The sequence below is a fragment of the Orcinus orca genome, chromosome 1, assembly GCF_937001465.1.
Source record: "Orcinus orca chromosome 1, mOrcOrc1.1, whole genome shotgun sequence".
NCBI classification, from domain to species: Eukaryota; Metazoa; Chordata; class Mammalia; order Artiodactyla; family Delphinidae; genus Orcinus; species Orcinus orca.
In genome coordinates, this window is record NC_064559.1 from 196784472 (window position 1) to 196806208 (window position 21737).

The 21737-nt window shown below is 38.3% G+C and overlaps 1 protein-coding gene across 23 annotated transcripts in view; it reads left to right on the forward strand.

Moving 5' to 3' along the window:
* Positions 1-21737, forward strand: part of EIF4G3 (eukaryotic translation initiation factor 4 gamma 3) — a 362883-nt gene that overhangs the window by 324157 nt on the left and 16989 nt on the right. For all 23 annotated transcript variants that reach the window (XM_049706459.1, XM_033433181.2, XM_033433186.2 and 20 more), the window contains 5 exons: positions 197-315; positions 4243-4415; positions 10159-10284; positions 11481-11562; positions 13730-13828. In XM_049706459.1, the coding sequence (XP_049562416.1) occupies positions 197-315; positions 4243-4415; positions 10159-10284; positions 11481-11562; positions 13730-13828 (599 nt within the window). The remainder of the gene's footprint in view (positions 1-196; positions 316-4242; positions 4416-10158; positions 10285-11480; positions 11563-13729; positions 13829-21737) is intronic.

Below are 21737 nucleotides of genomic sequence, written 5' to 3' on the forward strand. Positions count from 1 at the left end.
ACTTAGTGCATATCTACTCTAAAAAAATGTTTCTGTATTCTACTTTTAGGTAGCTTGCTTTGTCAAATTTGTATCTATTTTAATGCCTTTACTAAAAAAACAATGTAACAACACATAAACATTGTCAACCATAATCCTCCCATTTTAATGATAATTTTTGTTGTTTTTACTTTCTCACTTTTTTTAACCTCACTAGTAACGAAACCAGAAATTCCAGCAACGTCAGCCCCTGACAAGCCTGCCTTGTCAGAGGAGGAGATGGAGAGGAAGTCCAAATCTATCATTGATGAATTTCTACACATTAATGATTTTAAGGTAAATGAAATTTTTAAAAAAGAAAGCAACAACAACACAGAAAGCCCCGTGGCAAGAGACAGAGGAACTTGGTTCTGGTCTAAGTCAGTTATTGTGAACTGACGAGACTTAGAGTGAGTAAGCCAAGACTTACACAGTTCAGTTTGCACAACTTTGATGCATTTCTGCCAAGTACTCTCTTTTAAATTGATACTGTAGTTTACAAGATCAATGGTCCGGAAGGAAGAACGGGTATCAATCCATTCCCACTATGGAGTAACCAAATTGACTTTGATACTGATGAACAAAAAACAACACATTATCATTATGAGGAATTCCTGGCTCCTTATATATTACCTGTCATTATCTTTACAATCATTTTATCATCATTCTCATATTAACTTTAAAGTACAGCTGACATTACTTTTTCTTTATTTCATAAGTGGAAAACTGAGGCACAAAAGAGTAAGTAATGTGCTAGGGTCAGACAGCCTAAGTGAAACATTTCAAGATGTGGCTTTCCGTTTGCCCTTCTTTAACCTTAACCTTCTCCTTGATCTTCATTTTAAGATAGCAGTGAATAAGATATACGTACTGCCTGACTTCACGAGCCCTGTAGTCTTAAGGTAGAGACAGATCATAAACAGATAAATTCTATAAATAGTTAAACTGTAGTAGACCGATGGGGTCTTAGGAGAGATCATATAATGAGGCCTAGTTTAGGGATCTGGAGTCAGCAAAGGCTTATCTGTTAAAATATTTGTCAGATACATTAACTACTTTTGCTTTGGCAAAAGCTTACTGAAATTGTCCAAAATTTACAAGAAGTAGGAAGAAGTTTTGCTCATGAGCGAGTTGGAGAGGAGTACTTTGCAGAAACCCTTGGAAATGCAGCAAAAATAAGTGAACATTAGCTGGAATGAGCCAAAGAATAGACTTCATATACTGTGGTTTGTTAGATTCCTGGAAAATGAGGAGTATTCTTACAAATTGGCAGCACAGCCTTTTCCTTATGTGGAAGTAGGGAAATGGGAAAGAAGAAAATGGAAAGACTAAGAAAAGATGAAAAACAGAAACAATAAGGAAGAAAGCAGTAGAGATTGTCTTTAGAAATAATTTAAAGGGTATACAACGTCAGTGAGCAACAAATACTTTGAAAGAGGAAAAGTAGGACCCTGTGATGAACTGGAGGTTTAAGGAGAAAAAGACCTTCGCAACACTTAGGTGCAACAAGAGAACCCTCCGGAGATTCTTTAGCCCTAGGCCAAGGCTGCGGAAGGGACAGAGTCAGTCATGACTCGTGAGCGCCATTATGCATTGTACAAGGCAGCTCTGCTGCTGAGTGGCAATAGGAACCAGGTAATAATGTCGGACGTAGTGAGGACTTACTGTGTGCTAGGTGCTCCTCCATGTATTTTATGTGTATTAGTTTATTTAATCCTCATAATACCATCCAGACATTAATATTATTATAATAGCCATTTTTACAATAAGGAAACTGAGGTGCAAAGATGTAAAGTAACTTGCTCTAGCTCATACTGCTAAGTGGTAGACTCAGGGTTCAAATCCAGGCTTCTAGCTTCAGAGCATGAACTATACTTTTTCTTATTACCTTTAGGGTATTAAAGGCTTACAGAGCTCATTCTAAGGGAGTTTTTTCCCTAATATTTTAATAGGTGCTAATACAAATTAATATTTATTGAGGCTTTGTTTTGTGTTTGGCAATGTGCCAAGTGCTTCTATCAATATATATGTATTATTTGCAATCCTCATAGTAACACTACGATAGGAAGTCAAAGCTGAGAGATCGAGTTACATCCCTAAACTCATACAATAATAAGTAAGTGGCAGAGCCAGGGTTCAAACCTTCATTTGTCTGATTCCACATCTTGTGTTTTTAGCCTACGTGATACATGTATGTATTGAGTACCTGAAATGTGCCAGCCACATTGTAAGGAGTACTTCCTGGAAATATTGTAGTATATGTAGTGAACAACATGGTCTGTTTTTTTATGTTTCTTTTATGGAGTTTATGTTCTAGTGGGAGATACAGACAAAGCTGCCCTAAAAATAAATAAACAACTACTACAAAAAGAAAACAATGTTATAGTGCAGAGAAGTAAAATTAGGTGGTATGCTAGCCGGTGATTGGGCAGTCAGAGGGACTATAGGAGGTGTCATTTCAGCTGAGAGCTCAAAAACAAGAATCAAACCATTAGAAAATCAGGGAGAAGGGTAAGATTATGAACTGCTGTGAAATTAGAAGCTTCTCATTAGAAGTTCCATGATGTAGTTAGTTGGCCTGGTAGGCAGATTCAGTGACTAAATACTCACTGGAAGACACTTAGTCACTTCAGGTTTAGTACTGAGCACTGAGTACTTGCATTCATTTTTACTGTCTCCTGAAAAGGCCTTTTAATGATGATGATAGGCTTAAAATGAGGTAAAAACCCACAAGGATAAAGAGCATAAGGAATAGAGGGCAGCAACATTCTGGAAGTTAGAAGGATGAATGGTAATTTACTTAGCAGACCATGAATGTGCGTGAGGTGCAGATGGGGCTGGAAACAGAAGGATTGATTGGTTAAAAGTGTATGTAAGAAATAGCTTTACATGATCAGTTGTTTCTAAAGTACCAGTGTCATAAAAAGACAAAAAAGAGAGAAAGGACTGATCTAGACTCAAAGCGTCTAAAGCGGGAATTGGAATTCCCTGACGGTCCAGTGGTTAGGACTTGGACCTTTCACTGCCAGGGCCCTGGGTTCAGTCCCTGGTTGGGGAACTAAGATCCCTCAAGCCGCACAGCAAGGCCAAAAAGAAGGAGTCTAAAGAGACATCATGACATGTGATGTCGTGTTTCAGTTGGATCCTAGAGCAACAACAACAAAAAGTTATATTGGACATTTGGGGACAATTGTGGAAATTCGAATGTGCACTATATATACCAGATATTTTTGTTGACACTATTGTATGAATGTTAAATTTCTTGGATATATGAAGAGAAAGAAAGCTAACAACTGATGAATCTAAATTGAAGTAAAGGTATATAGGTGTACCTTGTATTACTCTTTAATTTCTCTATAGTTTGAAATTTTTTTAGTTAAAAAAATTGATGTGGGAGGTATTAAATAAAGTAGCAGAGGGGAAATAAAATAGCAGTGAGACACCCAGATATGCCTTACTCCCTTCTTCAGTCAGGAGGCTGCCCTTCTCACATGCATCTTCCCCCTCAGAAGAGCTACTCTCTTCAGGTGTTGAACCAAAGGATTTTGGACTCAGACAAAATTGAGGTAGCTGAGGGCAGGGAGGCACACTGCTGTATTGGTGATTCAGTGACCCTGGCTGCCAGGCTTTTATCCTCCAGATCAAAGATATTGACCTAGCTAGATCATCCCATGGTAAGGACCAGTTTACAAGCCCCACATCCCAATATCTTCCTAAAACATTTTTAGTACTTCAGCTAACCATGTCAACTTTACTATGAAGGAAGGCATTTTTCATTGAAGATTTTGCAAATATTACATACCCAAACAGAATTACCTCAGTTGCCACATTAAGGCCTTTGAATCATGACATTGAATTTCTATTTAAATATTATTTCATAATATACCATTTCCAGTTTTAAAATGATCATAATATAAGTAAATATTGTGTAGAAAAATACATTTTTGCCTCTGGTCCTTTGAGTGATCTTCAATAACATTGTTAATCTAAACACATTAGCCTTGTAAAGATGCACTAGTATTTTTAAATATGCCTCATAACATTGCCCATATTAACCTGGATTTTACTGCGCTATATTAATGTTTAACTCTATATATTTGAAAACTGTCTTGTTCTTAGAGTTGTCTACTGACTTTGTCATAAGTAAAAGATTTTAAACTTATTTTCACACTCTGGTGATTCTATCCATATTTTGGAGTAAGCTTTTATTTGCTATTTGAACAGGAAGCCATGCAGTGTGTGGAAGAGCTGAATGCCCAGGGCCTGCTATATGTGTTTGTGAGAATGGGTGTGGAGTCCACCCTGGAAAGGAGCCAGATCACCAGGGATCACATGGGCCAATTACTGTATCAGCTGGTGCAGTCAGAAAAACTCAGCAAACAGGACTTTTTCAAAGGGTCGGTATCCTACTCAAGAGTGGTATTCAGTTACTAGGCTCTTAATAGTCTTTAATTTTAAAAGTACATATCTTTTAAAGTATTTAGCTGTTTCCATAGATTAAAACTGTATCTACCATAATATGTTGATGTGTATTGTATTGATAATATGTTGGTTGATATGATGGCATTTTATAGATTGTGCTAGGGCATAATGGTCATTTTCTGATTTTCTGTATCTAGTTGTTAGACATATATTATGATGTAAGTAAGATAGCAGAGACCCCCTTAACTGCCGGGAAGCTCTGAGCTCATCAGCCCATTTATATGTAAACCCCTGCATGTTCTCTAGGAAAAAGCTTTTCTTTGTGAGAAAAATTCTGGAAAATTAACTTAAACCTAAAAGCCTTATTCTTTCAGTAAACCATGGTTCATTTTGGACAGGAAGTGCTTGTCTGTTCACTGTACCCCCATAGAAGCATATGTAACTCCCAAGTTGTTAATGATATAGTTTATTCCAAGTTGGTTTCATTGTGATTTCTCTTGATGGCTGGTTTGATGAAGGCTGGCTGTCACTTGTGTTATATCCTTATTTGATCAGGTTCTGATCGTCTTTGTGATCATCACAAATGCATGGATCAGGTTCTTTGTGGTACAATCACAGAATCTTGCCCAGGCTTATGTTCTGAAATCAATATTTAAGGAGAAAATTGCATATGGTCAAAAATTTTGTTTTAGGAGCCATGTTGTGCAAAGGTAAACATAGAACCACACCCAGGACTGACAGGTACCCACTTTCTAAGAGAAAAGGAACTAAGACCTCCTGAAGGATAAATGTCAGATGGGGTAAATCTCACATCTCATACTCATTCGGGGTATATGCTCGTTGAGTGGGATGGCCGTAAGAATTCTGCACTATTTAAGTTATTTTTTTCATTGTAAATCTTTTTTGCCAATCTTTTTTGTGTTCTTGTAAATTAAATGCTGGTGATCACTGTGTATCTTTCAGATATGGCCAACCGCTTAGAATAGTGTAACCATTAAATGCCAAGGTCGAATGTACTTAGGAATATACATTTGATGTTGTAAGGAACGATGACATTGTCCTCAAGGTCCCAGAAGATGTATATTTGTTCCTAGGATCATTAAAAAGTTATCCTTCAGCAACGAGCTAGATTTCTCTCGATTCAGTGACTTGACCAGATTAAGGCCATCTGACCCAGTTAACTTATTAGTAAGAAACTTTGGCAAAAGTTGCTATGCTTGTTGGCCTTTAAAAGCCAGGATGTTTTTTCAGTTTTAAAAGAGATATATGAGATTCACTGCAGTAACCAGCCAGTGTAAATAACAAGAGCAAATGAGGGTATTTATAGCCTCACACATTGAGTTCTGCCCCTAGCCAACTTGCAACTATAGTTTCAGTAATACCTATTATATTAATTTATAAATATTTGCTTTTTACCAGATACTATGATATATTCACCAGAAAGTTTTGGAAATGAGAATGCTAGATTACTGTTTACCATTTCCTGTCTCTCTTCAAACTATACTCAGAAGTTGATTCATACCTGGAAAGCCCTCAAAGGAGTGTGTTCTAGCTTCATTGGCCTTAATTGAACTTGTGAGGTGCTAGCTTGGTTTCTCAGCTACCTCAGACATTTTCATTTCTCTTTGTGGGATTCCCTGAGGAAAAAATGTCACATCCAGACATGGTGTCCACACTTTCATGGTGGTGCTGTCACTGCTGCTGGCAGTACAACCACAGCCACAGCCTTTTATTTAGACCAGAAATGAGATGAACACTTCTGTGTCTCGGTAACTGCTTCATCTCTCTCTGTCCCTCCTTCCTCTGCAGCTTGTGATAATGCAGCGGCTTCAGGCCCAGCTTTTGATACTTAGTTAGACCTAACCATCCTTAGACCAAGAGCCCTATGAAGACCCCTATTCTTTCCTAAATGCAGAGGCCCGGCACGGTGGAAACAAAGAGATAGCCTCTTGGCTATTATTTACCAAGAGCCTTCTTGCAAGGAGATGGTAGTTTCCCAATTCCTTCTGAAGCCTAAGTTATAAATAGATCATATTGTCCAGAGAGGCATATTTCACTGGAGCCACAGACATGCCCTGTCTTCTGTCTCTTTAGTCCCAGTATCCAAAGATCTGTGTCCTTACATAGCGCTGTGGGGGAACACAAGGTCAGCTTTCTTGGATGCTGATACTGCTTAGATGCCAACTTCTGAGCAGTCATTAAAGCTGTGATGGTTCTGGAAAACAAAGGAGAAGACCTCCAACTGTTAATCTGCCCTTTCTCCTACAGTTCCCCAAAGCATGCACTGCTACTTAAATAGTAAGATAGACTAGACGGAAATTTCAGATAGGCTCTTTGTGTCATGTGGTTTATAAATAAAGCTTAGATCCTTTGGAATTTTCCTTACAAGATGCTGTATCAACTCTGAGCATACTAGTTGCTGTATATAAATAACATTTCCACAACATCAAGCCATCCTCTTGGAAATTTCAGGACTTGAATCTAAATACTTTATCATGCAAATTAGATAGGTAGGTACGTGGGCACATTACTGTGTAGGTGCATTTCAAATAGTGTGGTACAGTCATTTAATATGGCCTCAGAAGACTTCTTTTTAAAAACTGTCTACTAAAGGTAGTTGAGTGTAGCTCACTGTTCACCATGGAATTGGAACCTCTTTGAAAGTGTAATAAACAAATGAAAAACAGGTCAGTAAAAATTGGAGTTGACTAGAGACGTAAAATATGTGCCCTTCAAGGAATCTTGATATATTAATATTTCATTTTGGGAGAGGCTTATTGGAAAGGAAATTCTTATCTCCTCCTTGACTACTTTTTTTTTTTTTTTGCGGTACGCGGGCCTCTCACTGCTGTGGCCTCTCCCGTTGCGGAGCGCAGGCTCCAGACGCGCAGGCTCAGCGGCCATGGCTCACGGGCCCAGCCGCTCCGCGGCATGTGGGATCTTCCCGGACCGGGGCACGAACCCATGTCCCCTGCATCGGCAGGCGGACTCTCAACCACTGCGCCACCAGGGTAGCCCTTGACTACTTTTTTGATTACTTTTTTGGAACTTTTCTTGCCACTTAAGGCAGTTCTGCTTTGGTAAAAAGATACTGTTTGGTGCTTACATGGACAAGCAGACTAAGTTCCATATGCAAAATGGTAGAGGTGCTAGTTAACAAGTGAAGACCCCATTTGCTCACATAGGTAAGATTTAGTTTAAATAGTCTTTTTTTGTGGTATTCCTTTGAAGATGGTACTGGTTTTTTAAATCTTTTTATTTATTTCTTCCTTTTACCTGTAGTTAGATTCTCTAATGATCAGTCATAATAATACTTGACCAGTCTAATTTTGAGATGTCTTCATTCTTTCTTCTTTGATTATCTACAGTAAGATTTATATTTTTATTAAGTTATCATAATGCAAATTGTAGAAGATGCTGCTTGACAATATCATTTCCAATTGCAGTAGATTATTTTGCCTTTTTAGCAGATGTCTAATCAGAACTTTACTGAATTAAAAATTATATTTCTAACTTTTAACAATGTATTGCTTTCTTTAATTAAATTTTAGACAGGAACCCAATATATAAAATAAATAAAAGTAGAGATTCTGTATTTGAAATGGGGGAAGGGATGTCTTAAGTCCCACTTGTGGGCCTCACAGAAGTGCAGTTTAGTGGGTGTGGTGGTCACTACATACCAAGAAGCAAGGCTACGGTGTAGCTCTGTTTCATTTATTCAGCCAGCTTCTGAATCTATATTATGTAAGGCATAATATACATTCAGAGTATATATAATATATTATGCAAGGCATTGTTTCAGGCTAGGTAGTAGTCCAAAGACATAAAGATAATTATCTAGCAGCTTCTGCACACCTAGGATTTTTCTTTTAAAATCGTACAAAAGGATTTAGGAACTGTACATTTCAAGAGAAATAAGTCTCTTACGAGCTTTTGCTTCAGATATCCTGTGTTCAACCAAATATTTTTTTTTATCAGCAGTATGGATTTGATCAGTGATTGTGTTCTGCACATTGTACCATGATAAACTGACTAATCAGGAAGTAGAAAACCGGGGCAAGAATATGGGTGTCTCTTTGTTGTAATATGAGATGAAAAGAAGAGCAAATACACTGCTGCAAGACCAAGACGGCTACAGTTGTCTCATGGACTCATTAAACGGTTTAATCTATACCGCTAACCCGTGGAACCTGAATAGGCGTTATAGGTGATCAACCCAGAAATCCTGGAGCCCAGCCAGATTATGTTCCATCATTGGCACATTAGCCGAGCTGAAAGTGGACATAATGAGAGAACAGTCAAGAATCTGTTGTACAGCAAATAGATGTCAAATAATTGCAAGCTGTGAGGTCACAAAATTGTCATTAAGGATTTATGAAGCCCAGAGTTAGATAATGTGGCTGAGCTGCCAGTTGTTTTGAAATGGCACCTTCAGGAAAGGGACCTGCCTTGTAGTTTTTAAGTGAAAAAGTGTTGTGTAGGCCTCTGAGGTAGGTAAAAAGAACGGCACACTCTGGCTAGACACTGGAATTGCAGTGAAAGAGCACACATTTTATGTGTGCAGAGATCTAAAAGGATACGAAGACTAATACCACCTGCTCTTGGCCCCTTCATTCATTCGCCCTTTCCTTCTGATTATGTGTATTTCCTTGTGATTATGTATATGTCTCCTATAGTTTAATTCACTTTTGTTTTTGGGCTTTTAAATATGCTCTATATTGGAATGATTAACAAAGTCTTGAGTTATGTTTTTATACTTAAAATGAATAGCTATGGGCTTCCCCAGTAGCGCAGTGGTTGAGGGTCCGCCTGCTGTTGCAGGGGACGCGGGTTCATGCCCCGGTCTGGGAGAATCCCACGTGCCGTGGAGCGGCTGCGCCCATGAGCCATGGCCGCTGGGCCTGCGCGTCCGGAGCCTGTGCTCCGCAACGGGAGAGGCCACAGCAGTGAGAGGTCCGCGTACCGCAAAAAAAAAAAAAAAAAAAGAATAGCTATGATTTTCAGCCTAAATAAGACTGGGCTGATATTTGGTGTTTCTAAATTTTATATTGAAATTCCATTTATTTTACTTCACATTGAGAAGTATTCCGTAGCATGAAAGCCTGAAACCATTAGCTTTTCTTTAGAGGTCGAACAGTTTGTAACATGTCATAATGACAGTGTTATATAGTAATGTTGTCAGGCTCTTTTGTATCCATCCAGTTTCCTTCCCCATTGTAAGCTCCTCAGTGACAAGGATTTTTGTCTTTTCTTCTCCTTGTGTCTGGTCTGCATTACACTAAGTTTTTAGTCAGTGCTTCTGACTGACTCAGAGGATATGATACTCAACTGTAGTGAACTATTTATAGTGTGGGATTAAATAGAGTAGCCTGTTACCCTAGAACATCATATAACTGCCCCATTTTCATCATTTAAGTCTTGCAGATGTCACTTCCATACAGAGGTATTTTCTGATCCCCCTCTAGGGATAGCCTAGTACCATAGTTCATGTTCTTCAGAGAATTAGCCCTATCTGCAAATAGGCTTTTGGTGGTTTTGTTTTCCTCCCCACACTAATACAAGGTCTTTGAGAGCAAAAACTTGTTTACTTGATGCCTAGAACAGTACCGAACATAGCAGTTGTTTAATAGGTATTTGTTGACTGGTTTTTGGTCTGTTTATTTAATGTTAACTTTTGAATTACATTTGCATGTGAATTTTTTTCCTGTTCTTTTTCAGTTTTTCAGAAACACTGGAATTGGCAGATGACATGGCCATTGATATTCCCCATATTTGGTTGTACCTTGCTGAACTGGTGACCCCCATGTTAAAAGAAGGCGGAATCTCCATGAGAGAACTTATCATGTAAGTTATACTTGTTTCTTTTGATGTATATCTAGTTAAAATGACTCAGAGCCTGCCAGCTAGCTTCCTAGCATAGTGCTCTCGCTTCAGTGCTTTTGAGGACTCTCACACGCAGCCTGTGGCTCTTTCAGACTTCTAATTTCAGTATAAAAATGTTACATTTTTCTAAATTGGAGAAGTGATGGGGATATAATAGCCCTGTGGTCCATTAAGGTTAGATATGGCTCCAGAATCATGCAATTGGAAGGTGATTGCTCCTGGAAGCTTAATGCTAATCTGACTTTTATGTCTCTCATTGCTCCAATGCTGTAAGAGGTTATAGTTCCACATAATAACATTCAGACTGTGGTACCTGCATAGCACATGCTCAGGTTGTTTTAAAAGGAGCTGAGCTCTTAGGCATTTCTAGGTTTGGACGTGAGTGGGAAATTGTTGCTACATTGTGTAGACTAGTATTTCCCAAACTCTTCTTCAAAACATTAGTATTTCCCTCAAAGCTGTTCACATAGTCAAACTCTGCATACTGTTGTGTCCCTTTTCTTTGAGATTCACAAAGCGTATTATAGCACGTTAAAGGTTGTGAGAATCCTATAGTAAAACCAAGCAACAAATAAAAACTGTAGCTTTGTTTAAGTCAGCAGTGCTTCACTTAATTGACTGTAGAATCCTTTTTTGAGGAATAATTATCGACGTCCTGTGGAACACAGTTTGGGAAATGCTGTGGAACACAGTTTGGGAAATACTGATACAGACTGTGAGAAAATTGGTTCCTTTCTGTTTCATCTGTATTCTAAAGAAAATCTTCCTTTCTTAAAAACACTTCATAACTAAGCTTCACAACTCCCTGCTACCTTAGGTGCTTCTCTTCTTTCGGCTTAAGGTGGAGCTCATGTAAATAAACAGATTGTTAAGTGAGACTGATCTTTGCATTGCTTCCGTCACTGAAGCAGTTAGAGAAAAAGGCAAAACCCAGGAACTCTAAAGTCTCTTTTCCAGCTTCCCCATGAAGCGTAAAGTGAACCTGAAGTCTCTGAACTACTTCTGAAAATTATTACTTAGAGATGTTCTGGAATTCTGCTTGCCCAGTATTATTTAGGTTGCACAGTATCTGTTCTTTTGGCACACATTGTTTGCATACTGTTCTAGAACAGAGAGTTTGTTCAGAGGTACTTAATCACTACTCTTATCTTTTACAGAGAATTTAGCAAACCTTTACTTCCTGTTGGAAGAGCTGGAGTCTTGCTTTCTGAAATATTGCACCTTCTATGCAAACAAATGGTGAGTGTTGGATTTAGCAGCCTATTGGGAAGTGTAGTGATTTTGATCTTGGGTTATCCGTGAAAAGCGTTAGGTATCACTGTGCAGGTAACTCTCTTAACTTCTATTATTTGAAGAAAAAAAAAGAAAAGTGAGGTTTCTGGTTCAGTCTAGTTTCTTCCAAAGGTATATTTGTCCTTCTGTTTTCTTGTAATTTGGGAAAGAATTATCTAATCTCAGACAGATTTGGTACAATTCTAAAGAATCTCAAGATGTATTTTATTTGTGGCTAATGATTTTATCTTCTCTTGAAACAAAATGGCTATATTATTTATACTTTTTAATAGATTTCAATTAAAACTCCTCTGCTTTCAGAGAAAGATAAGATCCATAAAATGATTAATTTTACAATATTTTTGGATCACGGGCTAGGTAATCTGATTAGAAATAGGTGGTAAAAAAATCATATTGATATCACTTACATGTGGAATCTAGAATGCAACACAAATGAACTTATCTACGAAACAGAAACAGACTTACAGACATAGAGAACAGACTTTTGGTTCACGGGGTGGGGTTGGGGTAGGGGAGGTAGGGGAGGGATGGACTGGGAGTTTGGGATTAGCAGATGCAAACTATTATATGTAGAATGGGTAAACAATAAGGACCTACTGTATAGCACAGAGAACTATATTCAATATTTTGTGATAAACCATAATGGAAGAGAATGTGAAAAATAATGTATATATATGTGTAACTGAATCACTTTGCTGTGCAGCAGAAATTAACACAACATGATAAATCAACTATATTTCGATAAAATAAATTTTTTTAATGGCAAAAAAAGAAATAGGTGGTAAAAATGATTCCGCAGGATTGTGAATTTCTATCTTAAAGTTGCATTTATTTTAGTTTAATAACTACTGCATAATTCTTTGCAAAGCTCTATGCTAGGATTTTAGTCTGCAAAGATAGCTAAACCTTCAAAGAATTTATAAACTGGAGAGGGAGACAAACAAATCTAAACCAATAGTTTCAAAAGAGAGTGTCAGTGCTGTATTAGAGGTCTAAGACGTTTGGGAAAGTGGTATAGCTTCACAAAGGTGATGTAACTCCTGGGGTGAGAAACGTCAAAACAAAACAACTCACGTATGAAAATTTTAGAGTGATTTCTGACTTAAACTATGATACTTATTTGTATAATAGTTATTCATAGATAGGTGTACTAAACAGTCTTGTCTCTAATTCTAGTTGATTATCTATTTGTTTGTTCTTAATATTCTTTGCTTGATGGCACTAAAGTTTTTATTGAACCCTAATTTGTAGATCCAGAATTTTCTCATGCTCTTCTACCTACTTGACTTTAGTCCCTAAAATTCAACTTCTTGTTAACTTTTATTTGTAGAAACAGAAAGCAAATTCTCACTTCTCCTAACTAAAACAAAATTCTCATAGAATATAAGCTCTGGAATTAGCCTGAGTTTAAATCCTGACTCTGCGAGGTTATCAGCTATACCTTGGGCAAGTTAGTCTGTGAAATAACTAGTACATGTTTCTTAGATGACAGTTGCAGCCTCAAAGCCTGACATTTTCCTTTATCACTGTGACTTTGTTCAGGCAGTGGACTTGTTGTACCTCCTCATCAGTTTTCCACCTGACAGCAGCTCTTCTCTGTTGTTTCCTGGGCTCAACCTTGCACTTCTTCTTGCCCTTGAAATAATTCTCATTCCTTGATCAGGAGCAATGACTTCCTTAGTCATTCTCATGTTAGGTCGCATAATCGTAACCTACTATGAAGAGGGACTCCAGGGAGGCTTGTTGAATGGCTTTAATAGCGGATGCATATAGCACTATCCAGGAAAAGAGACAGTTTTGAATTTATAAGCTCTGTGAATTGGACTCTTTTTAGGTGATTATATTCATAAATCCCAAACACCAGCTTGCAGATCCCCAGATTAGTCATCTGGTAGAAGAAATTCTTGAACGTTAAGCAACTGTACTTCATTTACCATTACATTTATGAACATTCAGACATCTCAGTTTGAAAGCTAAGTGTCCTAAGAAATTAACTTCATATCAGCAAGGAAAAGTTTCAGTTTTTTAGCCTTCCTTCAAACTTCTGTACTCTTGACTTCTTTTTCTCCTTCCAATGTAAAACTAAATGGATTGGACTTAATGTCTGTTTTAGAGCCATAAGAAAGTGGGAGCCTTATGGAGGGAGGCTGACCTCAGCTGGAAGGATTTTTTACCAGAAGGGGAAGATGTACATAATTTTCTCTTGGAGCAGGTGAGTAAGAGCAAGGCTTGTGCCTTCCTGTTTGATTGTAGTTGGTCTGTTTCTTAGAGGAGATAAAGGTATTTGTACTAGTATTCCAGTTATTAAAATTAGACCAAAATAGGAATCATGGTCAAGATGTCATTGTAAGTCCATGCTTTAAAGCCACTTTACCCAAAAAAACCTCGTGATTCCTAAGGACAGATATTTCCTGATCTCTCGTCAGAATCAATCACGATTCTCACTAGGCAACTTTTAACAACATCGTAGCTTTTTTTCTCTGCGTTAAGTAGATGATAGATAAAAAAGAAAAGAAAAATTTAAGGACTTAGCCACACTTAGAAAACAAGCTACACGTCTCCATGAACCAGAAATGAAATTGATGAATAAAGCAGGGTTAATAGGGCTAAAGCTGCAAGTCTTCTGAGCTCTGGGTCTGAAAGCAAATAGAGACAGGAGAAGTTATTTCTGTGGGGTAATAGGGTCTATGCCCCTTTCAGGGTAGAAGATTGGAGACAGGCTTACTGCATGTCACTAAGTGGAAACTCGATAAATACGAGGAAGTAGATATAGTCTTACAGGCAGAACCTTAGCTAAGCTGCCTACTGACTTGATAACTGGATTCAGAAATCCACAACAAGGCAGAAGGCTACATAGTCAATATAATCTGGTCCTAAGTAAAGAATTGTGGGGGACCAAATAGAGGCAACCGTAAAAAGAAGAGTGACAAAACAAAAACTTTCCTCTCAGAATGGTCCTGCAAGTCAGAACCCTTAAACATCTGAGGAAAATAAGTGCTAAGACAGCCAACAAAATCGGCAATAAGAAGAAAAAAATCACTCTTAGGTAAAAAGAAAATAATAAAGCAATCTGAAAATGGCTTTAAGTATATTTTAAGCTGGATAAAGACATTAGATTAACTGTGGACTTTAGCTTCCTTTTGCTTGTAGTCTAGATACACTGAGGAGCACTCCTGCCATGATAATAAGAACCTACATAAGGCATAATTTATCTTGCATAGCTGGGCTCATAAAAAGTGGAGGAAATTCCCAAGTAACAAAACGAATAAGGGGGAAAAAAGCCAAAGATGAAATCGACTCTGAGCAGTAAGCACATGTAAAGGGTGTGTTGCCTAATACCATTATAAGCGCTGCCAGAGATCTTGAAGATGTTGAAATGGTCCCAGTTCAATATTACCCTGGCTCCAAGAAGCAGCAAACCAAAATGCTCTTTGGAGAAAACTATACTCAACTTAGCTCTTACTTTCTACAAATTAACATTATCTAAATATATGAGTTAATACTTAGAGTTCATTTAACATATAACGAAACAGGTAACCATGAGTGACAGTAAACAGACAGTAAGTGCAAGATTTAGACTCCAAAGACTTGAGATAATGGAATCATCACTCCGCATATAAAATAACATTATTTTAAAAAGAGAGACAAAAATGAGCAAACATGAAGAGAGTAGTCAAAATGACTGGGCAGATATAAAAAGAGAAGGAGAAGAAACTAGACAGAATTCTAAGAGCTGTTATGAAATTTAGAGGATAGAATGAGAAAGTCTAACGTGTCTAATTGGAGTCCTAGAAGGGAAAATAGGGTGAATGGAGAAGAGGCAATATTTGAAGAGACTGTGGCTGACTTTTCCAGAACTGAAAAATATATGAATCTATATAGAAAGCACATGTATACCACATAGAATAGTTACATTTTAGTGAAACTGCATAATATCAAAAGCAAGCAAAAAACGATTTTAAAGTAGCTAGAAAGAAGCAGCACATTACCTACAAAGGAAAAGCAGACTTTGCAATAGCAACAATGAAAGCCAATTGTTATCAAAGTATACACAGATAACAATGAAAGATGGTGGCGTAATCTTTTTCTTTTTTGCGGGGGGGCGGGGGCTGCATCAGGTCTTAGTTGCGGTATGTGGGATCTTTCATTGAAGCGCGCGGGCTCTTCGTTGCGGAGCGCAGGCCTCCCTCTAGTTGTGGCGCACAGGCTCCAGGGTGTTTTGGGCTCTGTAGTTGTGGCATGTAGGTTCCAGAACATGTGGGCTCTGTAGTCTGCAGCACGCAGGCTCTCTAGTTGAGGCACAGGAGCTCAGTAGTTGCGGCGCATGGGCTTAGTTGCCCCATGACATGTGGGACCTTAGTTCCCTGGCCAGGGCTTGAACCCGTGTCCCCTGCATTGTAAGGCAGATTCTTTACCACTGGACCACCAGGGAAGTCCCAGAATAATCTTAAAGTGCTGAGAAAATATCAGTTAATCTAGAGTTGACTTCCAAATAAACTAACCTTTAAGGATAAGGGCAACATATATTTAGAAACTTAATAACACACTTCTAAATAACCCGTGAGTCAACGAGAAATCATAAAAGATTTTTTAAATATTTTATAGTGAATGAAAATGAAAACACAACACATCAGAATTTGTGGAATGCAACTAAAGCCATACTTAGAGTGAAATTTTTAGCACTGAACACCTGTGTGTAGGAAACAAGTAAGGTCACAAATCAGTAACTTCAGCTTCAACCTTACAAAATTAGAAAATGGAAGAGCAAATAAAACTCAAAGTAAATAGAAAAAAGAAGGGGCTTCCCTGGTGGCGCAGTGGTTGAGAATCTGCCTGCCAGTGCGGGGGACACGGGTTCGAGCCCTGGTCTGGGAAGATCCCACATGCCGCGGAGCAACTACTGAGCCTGCGCGTCTGGAGCCTGTGCTCTGCAACAAGAGAGGCCGCGACAGTGAGAGGCCCGCGCGCCGCGATGAAGTGGCCCCCGCTCGCCGCAACTGGAGAAGGCCCTCGCACAGAAACAAGACCCAACACAGCCAAAACTAAATAAATTTTAAAAAACGGAAATAACAAGAATCAGAGCAGAAGTCAATGAAACAGAAGAACAGTAGAGAAAAGTCACTGAAGTCAAAAGCTGGTTCTTTGAAAAGATAAAATTGATAAACCCCTCGCCAGACTAATCAGGAAAAATAAAAAAGAGAAGGCACAGATTTCTAATAAAAAGAATGAGAGAGGTGACATTGTATAGATTCTACACATAACAACAGGTAAGAGAATTTTGCAAATAATCTTTATGCCAATAAATACACCAACTTAGTTGAAATGAGTAAATTTCTTGACACAAACTACTAGAGCTGACTCAAGAAGAAGAATAGATAACCTGAATATCTATGAAAGAAATTGAAGTAGTTAACGTCTCACAAAGAAAACTCCAGGCACCAGTGAGTTCACTGATGAATTCTACGAAACATTTAAGGGAGAAATAATGCCACTTCTGCAAAGAATTCTACACCAATTCTTCCAAAACATTGAACAGGAGAGACTTATTTTCCAACTCATTCTGTGAGACCAGCATTAAACTGGTAACAAAATCAAGGGCATTTCAAGAAAAGAGAACTATAGACCAGTATTCCTAATTAACACAGAGAAAATCTTGTCAACAAAATTTTCACAAATCAAATGCAACAATATATAAAAAGGATAATACATCATAACCAGGTAGGTTTTATCACAGAAATGTAAGGTTAATTTAAAATTTAAAAATCAGTGTATGGATGGAGGGAAGATGATATAGTAAGAAGGTCCAGAATTAGTCCCTCCACTGAAACAACTATTGAGCTGGGAAGGTCTGTTAGAATCAGCTATTTTGGAATTGTGGAGTGGAACACGTGCACTACCAACACCAGGAGGATGCTTGATGAAAAAAAGAGTCTGGTAAATTCGAGTGATTTTGGTGTTTTGCATAGAAAGCTATCACCCCCCAGCTCTGTGACAGACAGCTGAGGAGACAGTAGCACCTTCTTTCTGGCGCCAGGTTGAGCACTAAAGACCTTGCCCTCTAAAGATTGGTGTTGTGTCTTTTAATCTGCGTAGCAGTTCACCGAGTATCCTGTGCAGGACCTTGATGTCATTTCAGCTCCTCACCCTGAAGGAACTTCTTGGATGGGGTCTGTCAAAGAACTTAAACAGAACACATTTATGTCTTCCCCATGCCCCCATGCCCCTCTCTTTTTCTTATTGGATCCAGGCATTCACTGAAATCTCTGAAAGGTCACTGGCTGACTGCAGAGGTAATGGATCAGAGACTTCAGTAACCATATACGAGAAGTAATATAGTCCTTGTCTAAAAGTCACTAAACAGATGACTGCAACATCATACAGGGTGAGGGAGAGAATCTGATGTCCAGACTTACTGCATTACACTGTCTAGTTTTCAACAAAAAAATTATGAAGTACTCAAAGAAACAGGAAAATACAGCTCATTCACAGGGGAAAATAAGAAAATGACAGAAAGCATCCCTGAGGAAGCCCAAACATTGGGAATACTAGACAAGGACTTTAACTGACGTAAATATGCTCAAGTTGCTGAAGAAAACCATGGACGAAGAAATAAAGGAAATCAGAATGATGAATTGAACAAGTTGAGAATACTGGTAAAGAGGTAGAAATTATAAAAAGGAGCCAAGTAGAAACTGAAAAGTGGTAATAGCTGAAATGAAAAATTAGACTCTTTCAACAGCAGGTTTGAGCAGGCAGAAGAATCAGTCAGCGAACTTGGAAACAGGGCAATTGAAATTGCTCAGTCAGTCAGGAATCACTGATTCAGCACTAATTTACTACGATGAAAATCCATCTTCAGTATTCACAACAGATACACTCTTTTACTAATTGTTTTGCTAATGAAATTTCTGGCATTGTTATATGGAACTGAATATCATTGAATTTTTTTAAAGTCCCTATAGTTTATTTTTTAAAGAAAACTTTAAATTGTAATAATACATATTGAAAAAATAATCCATTTAACATATAAAGAGGCTTTGAAAAAAGAAATTGCTCAGTTTGAGGAGCAAAGAAAAGAGAATCAAGAAAAATTAACAGAGTCTAAGGACCTAGGGGACACTGTCAAACACATCAGTATATAGATAATGTAGTCCCAGAGAAGGGAGAAAAGAGCAGAAGAAAGTATTTAAGTATTTGAAGAAATAATGGTCAAAAACTTCCCAAATTTGTTCAAAGATATGAATCTACACATCTAGGAATTTCAGCAAACTCCAGGCAGGATAAAGTCAGTTTGACATCAAGATATAATGAAACTGTTGAAAGACAAAAACAAAGAAGAAATCTTGAAAACATCAAGAGAGAAGAGACTCGTCACATACAAAGAAGCCTCAATAAGATTAACAGCCAGTTTATCATCAGAAACTATGGCTGTCAAAAGACACTGGAATGATATATTTAAAGTACTGGGCTTCCCTAGTGGTGCAGTGGTTAAGAATCCGCCTGCCAATGCAGGGGACACAGGTTCGAGCCCTGGTCTGAGAAGATCCCACATGCCGCGGAGCAACTAAGCCCGTGCACCACAACTTCTGAGCCTGAGCTCTTGAGCACGTGTGCCACAACTACTGAAGCCCACACACCTAGAGCCCGAACTCCACAACAAGAGAAGCCACCGCAGTGAGAAGTCTGTGAACCACAATGAAGAGCAGCCCCTGCTCGCCTCAACTAGAGAAAGCCCCGCGCGCAGCAACAAAGACCCAATGCAGCCAAAAAAAAAAGGGTAACTAAAGTACTAAAATTTAAAGACTGTTTATATCTGGCAATATTTCCTATAAAAATGAAGAAGAAATTAAGACATTCCCAGATAAAAACTAAGTGAGTTAGTAGACCTTCCCTGCAAAACTGAGTCTGTCAGGCTGAAGCAAAAGAACACAAGAGTGTAGCTCGAAGCCATACAAAGAAACATAGATAACTGGTAAAAGTAACCACACAGGGAAATATAAAAGCAAGTATTATTATGTTTTTGGTTTGTAGTTCCTCATTTTCTTTGCTATATGATTTAAAAGGCAAATCCATAAGAAAATAACTATAAATATGTGTTAATGGGCATACATTGTATAAAGATGTAATTTATGAAAATAACTACCCAAGGATGGTTTCTCACAGAATTCCCGTGAGACCCAACAGTTGTACTTCTAGGTGTATATCCAAGAGAAATGAAATCATATGGCACCCTGATTTGAAGTCAAATAAACCTGGATTCAGGTTCCAGTTTTCTACGACTTAAGACTTTAAGCAAATTACTTGATTTCTCTAAGCCTCATATTCCTCACCTATGAAATGCTTATAAGAACTATCTGGTAGAATTTTTATGGGGATTAAATGAGATAATGTTTAAGAAGCACTGAGCATAGAGAGGAACTCAGTCAGTTACGGATGATGTTGTTATTAATAAAAATGTTCAGGGCTTCCCTGGTGGCGCAGTGGTTGAGAGTCTGCCTGCCGATGCAGGGGACACAGGTTCATGCCCCGGTCCGGGAAGATCCCACATGCCACGGAGCAGCTGGGCCCGTGAGCCATGGCCACTGAGCCTGCGCGTCCGGAGCCTGTGCTCCACAATGGGAGAGGCCACAACAGTGAGAGGCCCACATACCACAAAACAAACAAACAAACAAATGTTTAAAAGACAAAAAAAATGAGGTTCCAGAAAACTTGGCCTTCTGTATCCTGAATATTAGCTTTCTTCTAAAATGGCTGGTTTAGGGACTCCCCTGGTGGTCCAGTGGTTAAGACTCCACACTCCCAATGCAGTGGGGGGGGCCTGGGTTCGATCCCTGGTCAGGGTACTAAGCCTTTGTGCCGCAACTATTGAGCCGGCGTGTCGCAACTAGAGAAGCCTGTGCGCCACAACTAGAGAGCCCATGAGCCACAACGAAGACCCAGCGCAGCCAACATAAATAAAAATTAAAATGGCTGGTTTAATGCCCTTTTTCCGGGAACCCACGTACATTCTGCAAGAGGTAGTGATGAGCTGATCCATAAATTTGAAGCCCAACCTTCTAGGTTCTAGGAGGATTCAATAACGTATACAGAAACACAGGGATTCTGAGAAATAAATGTTTCTCTCCAATGACCAAGGTAAACTTTACAGCTCACCACTGACTCTGTTTGGCCATGGTAAAGACGTTCACTTTCACATTTTTATGTCGTATTATATTAATGAGCAACGTAATTCATGTTTGATTTTGCTGCTGTTGTTAATCACTCTCAGACCTTCAATCATCTATGTAGATATAGGGTAGGTTAAAGAGGTATTCTGTGTAGGTGTTCTAACACCTAAGAGTGTTAGAACAAATTTGGAGAATGTTTCAAGGCTGTGAAAAATTGCCTGTTCTTAAAAGAACTTATGGCCATCTTCTTGTGATTTTGTATATATATTGAAATGTGGTGGTTGAGATATTTATCAACATTGAATCAGAAAAATTGTAACACTGAATCATGTTTCTAAACTCTATAGGAATATATTTTAAAATGGGCATAAGTGGTAAAGACAATTAAAACGATAGAATGAAATTTTTTTTTCACAGAATTCAAGGTAATTTTTTCTTTGTGGATCAAAGGAGGGTATAGGAATATATCAGAGTCTTCTAAGGTATTAGAGGAAAATATGTTAATAATCTTTAATATTTTAATCATGGTTTTTTCATAGAGAAATTTCATAAGGCAAAACATATACCTCATTTCCTTATACCCTTGAAAATGAAAAATCATTTTGATTATTGATTTTTTTTAACTACCATCTAAGAGTTAAACAATTATGGCATCATTTCTCACACTCAGATTCAGAACGGTCAAGAGGTGTTTGAAGGACTTGACAAAACTAAAAGTATAGAGTTTTTGACAGCTGCTCGGTGGCAATAGTGATACTAAATCATAGGCTGCAGAAAGGGAGTTAAATTGTACCCTTGCCAGTACTCCTGCCCTGCCTTAGAGCTATGTCACAGCTAAAAGCCAGACTGAAGCACCCAGGGGTATTATGTTAAATGAAATAAGTCAAGAGAAAGACAAATACTGCATGATTTCACTTATATATGGATTCTACAAAACAAATCAAAACCCATAGA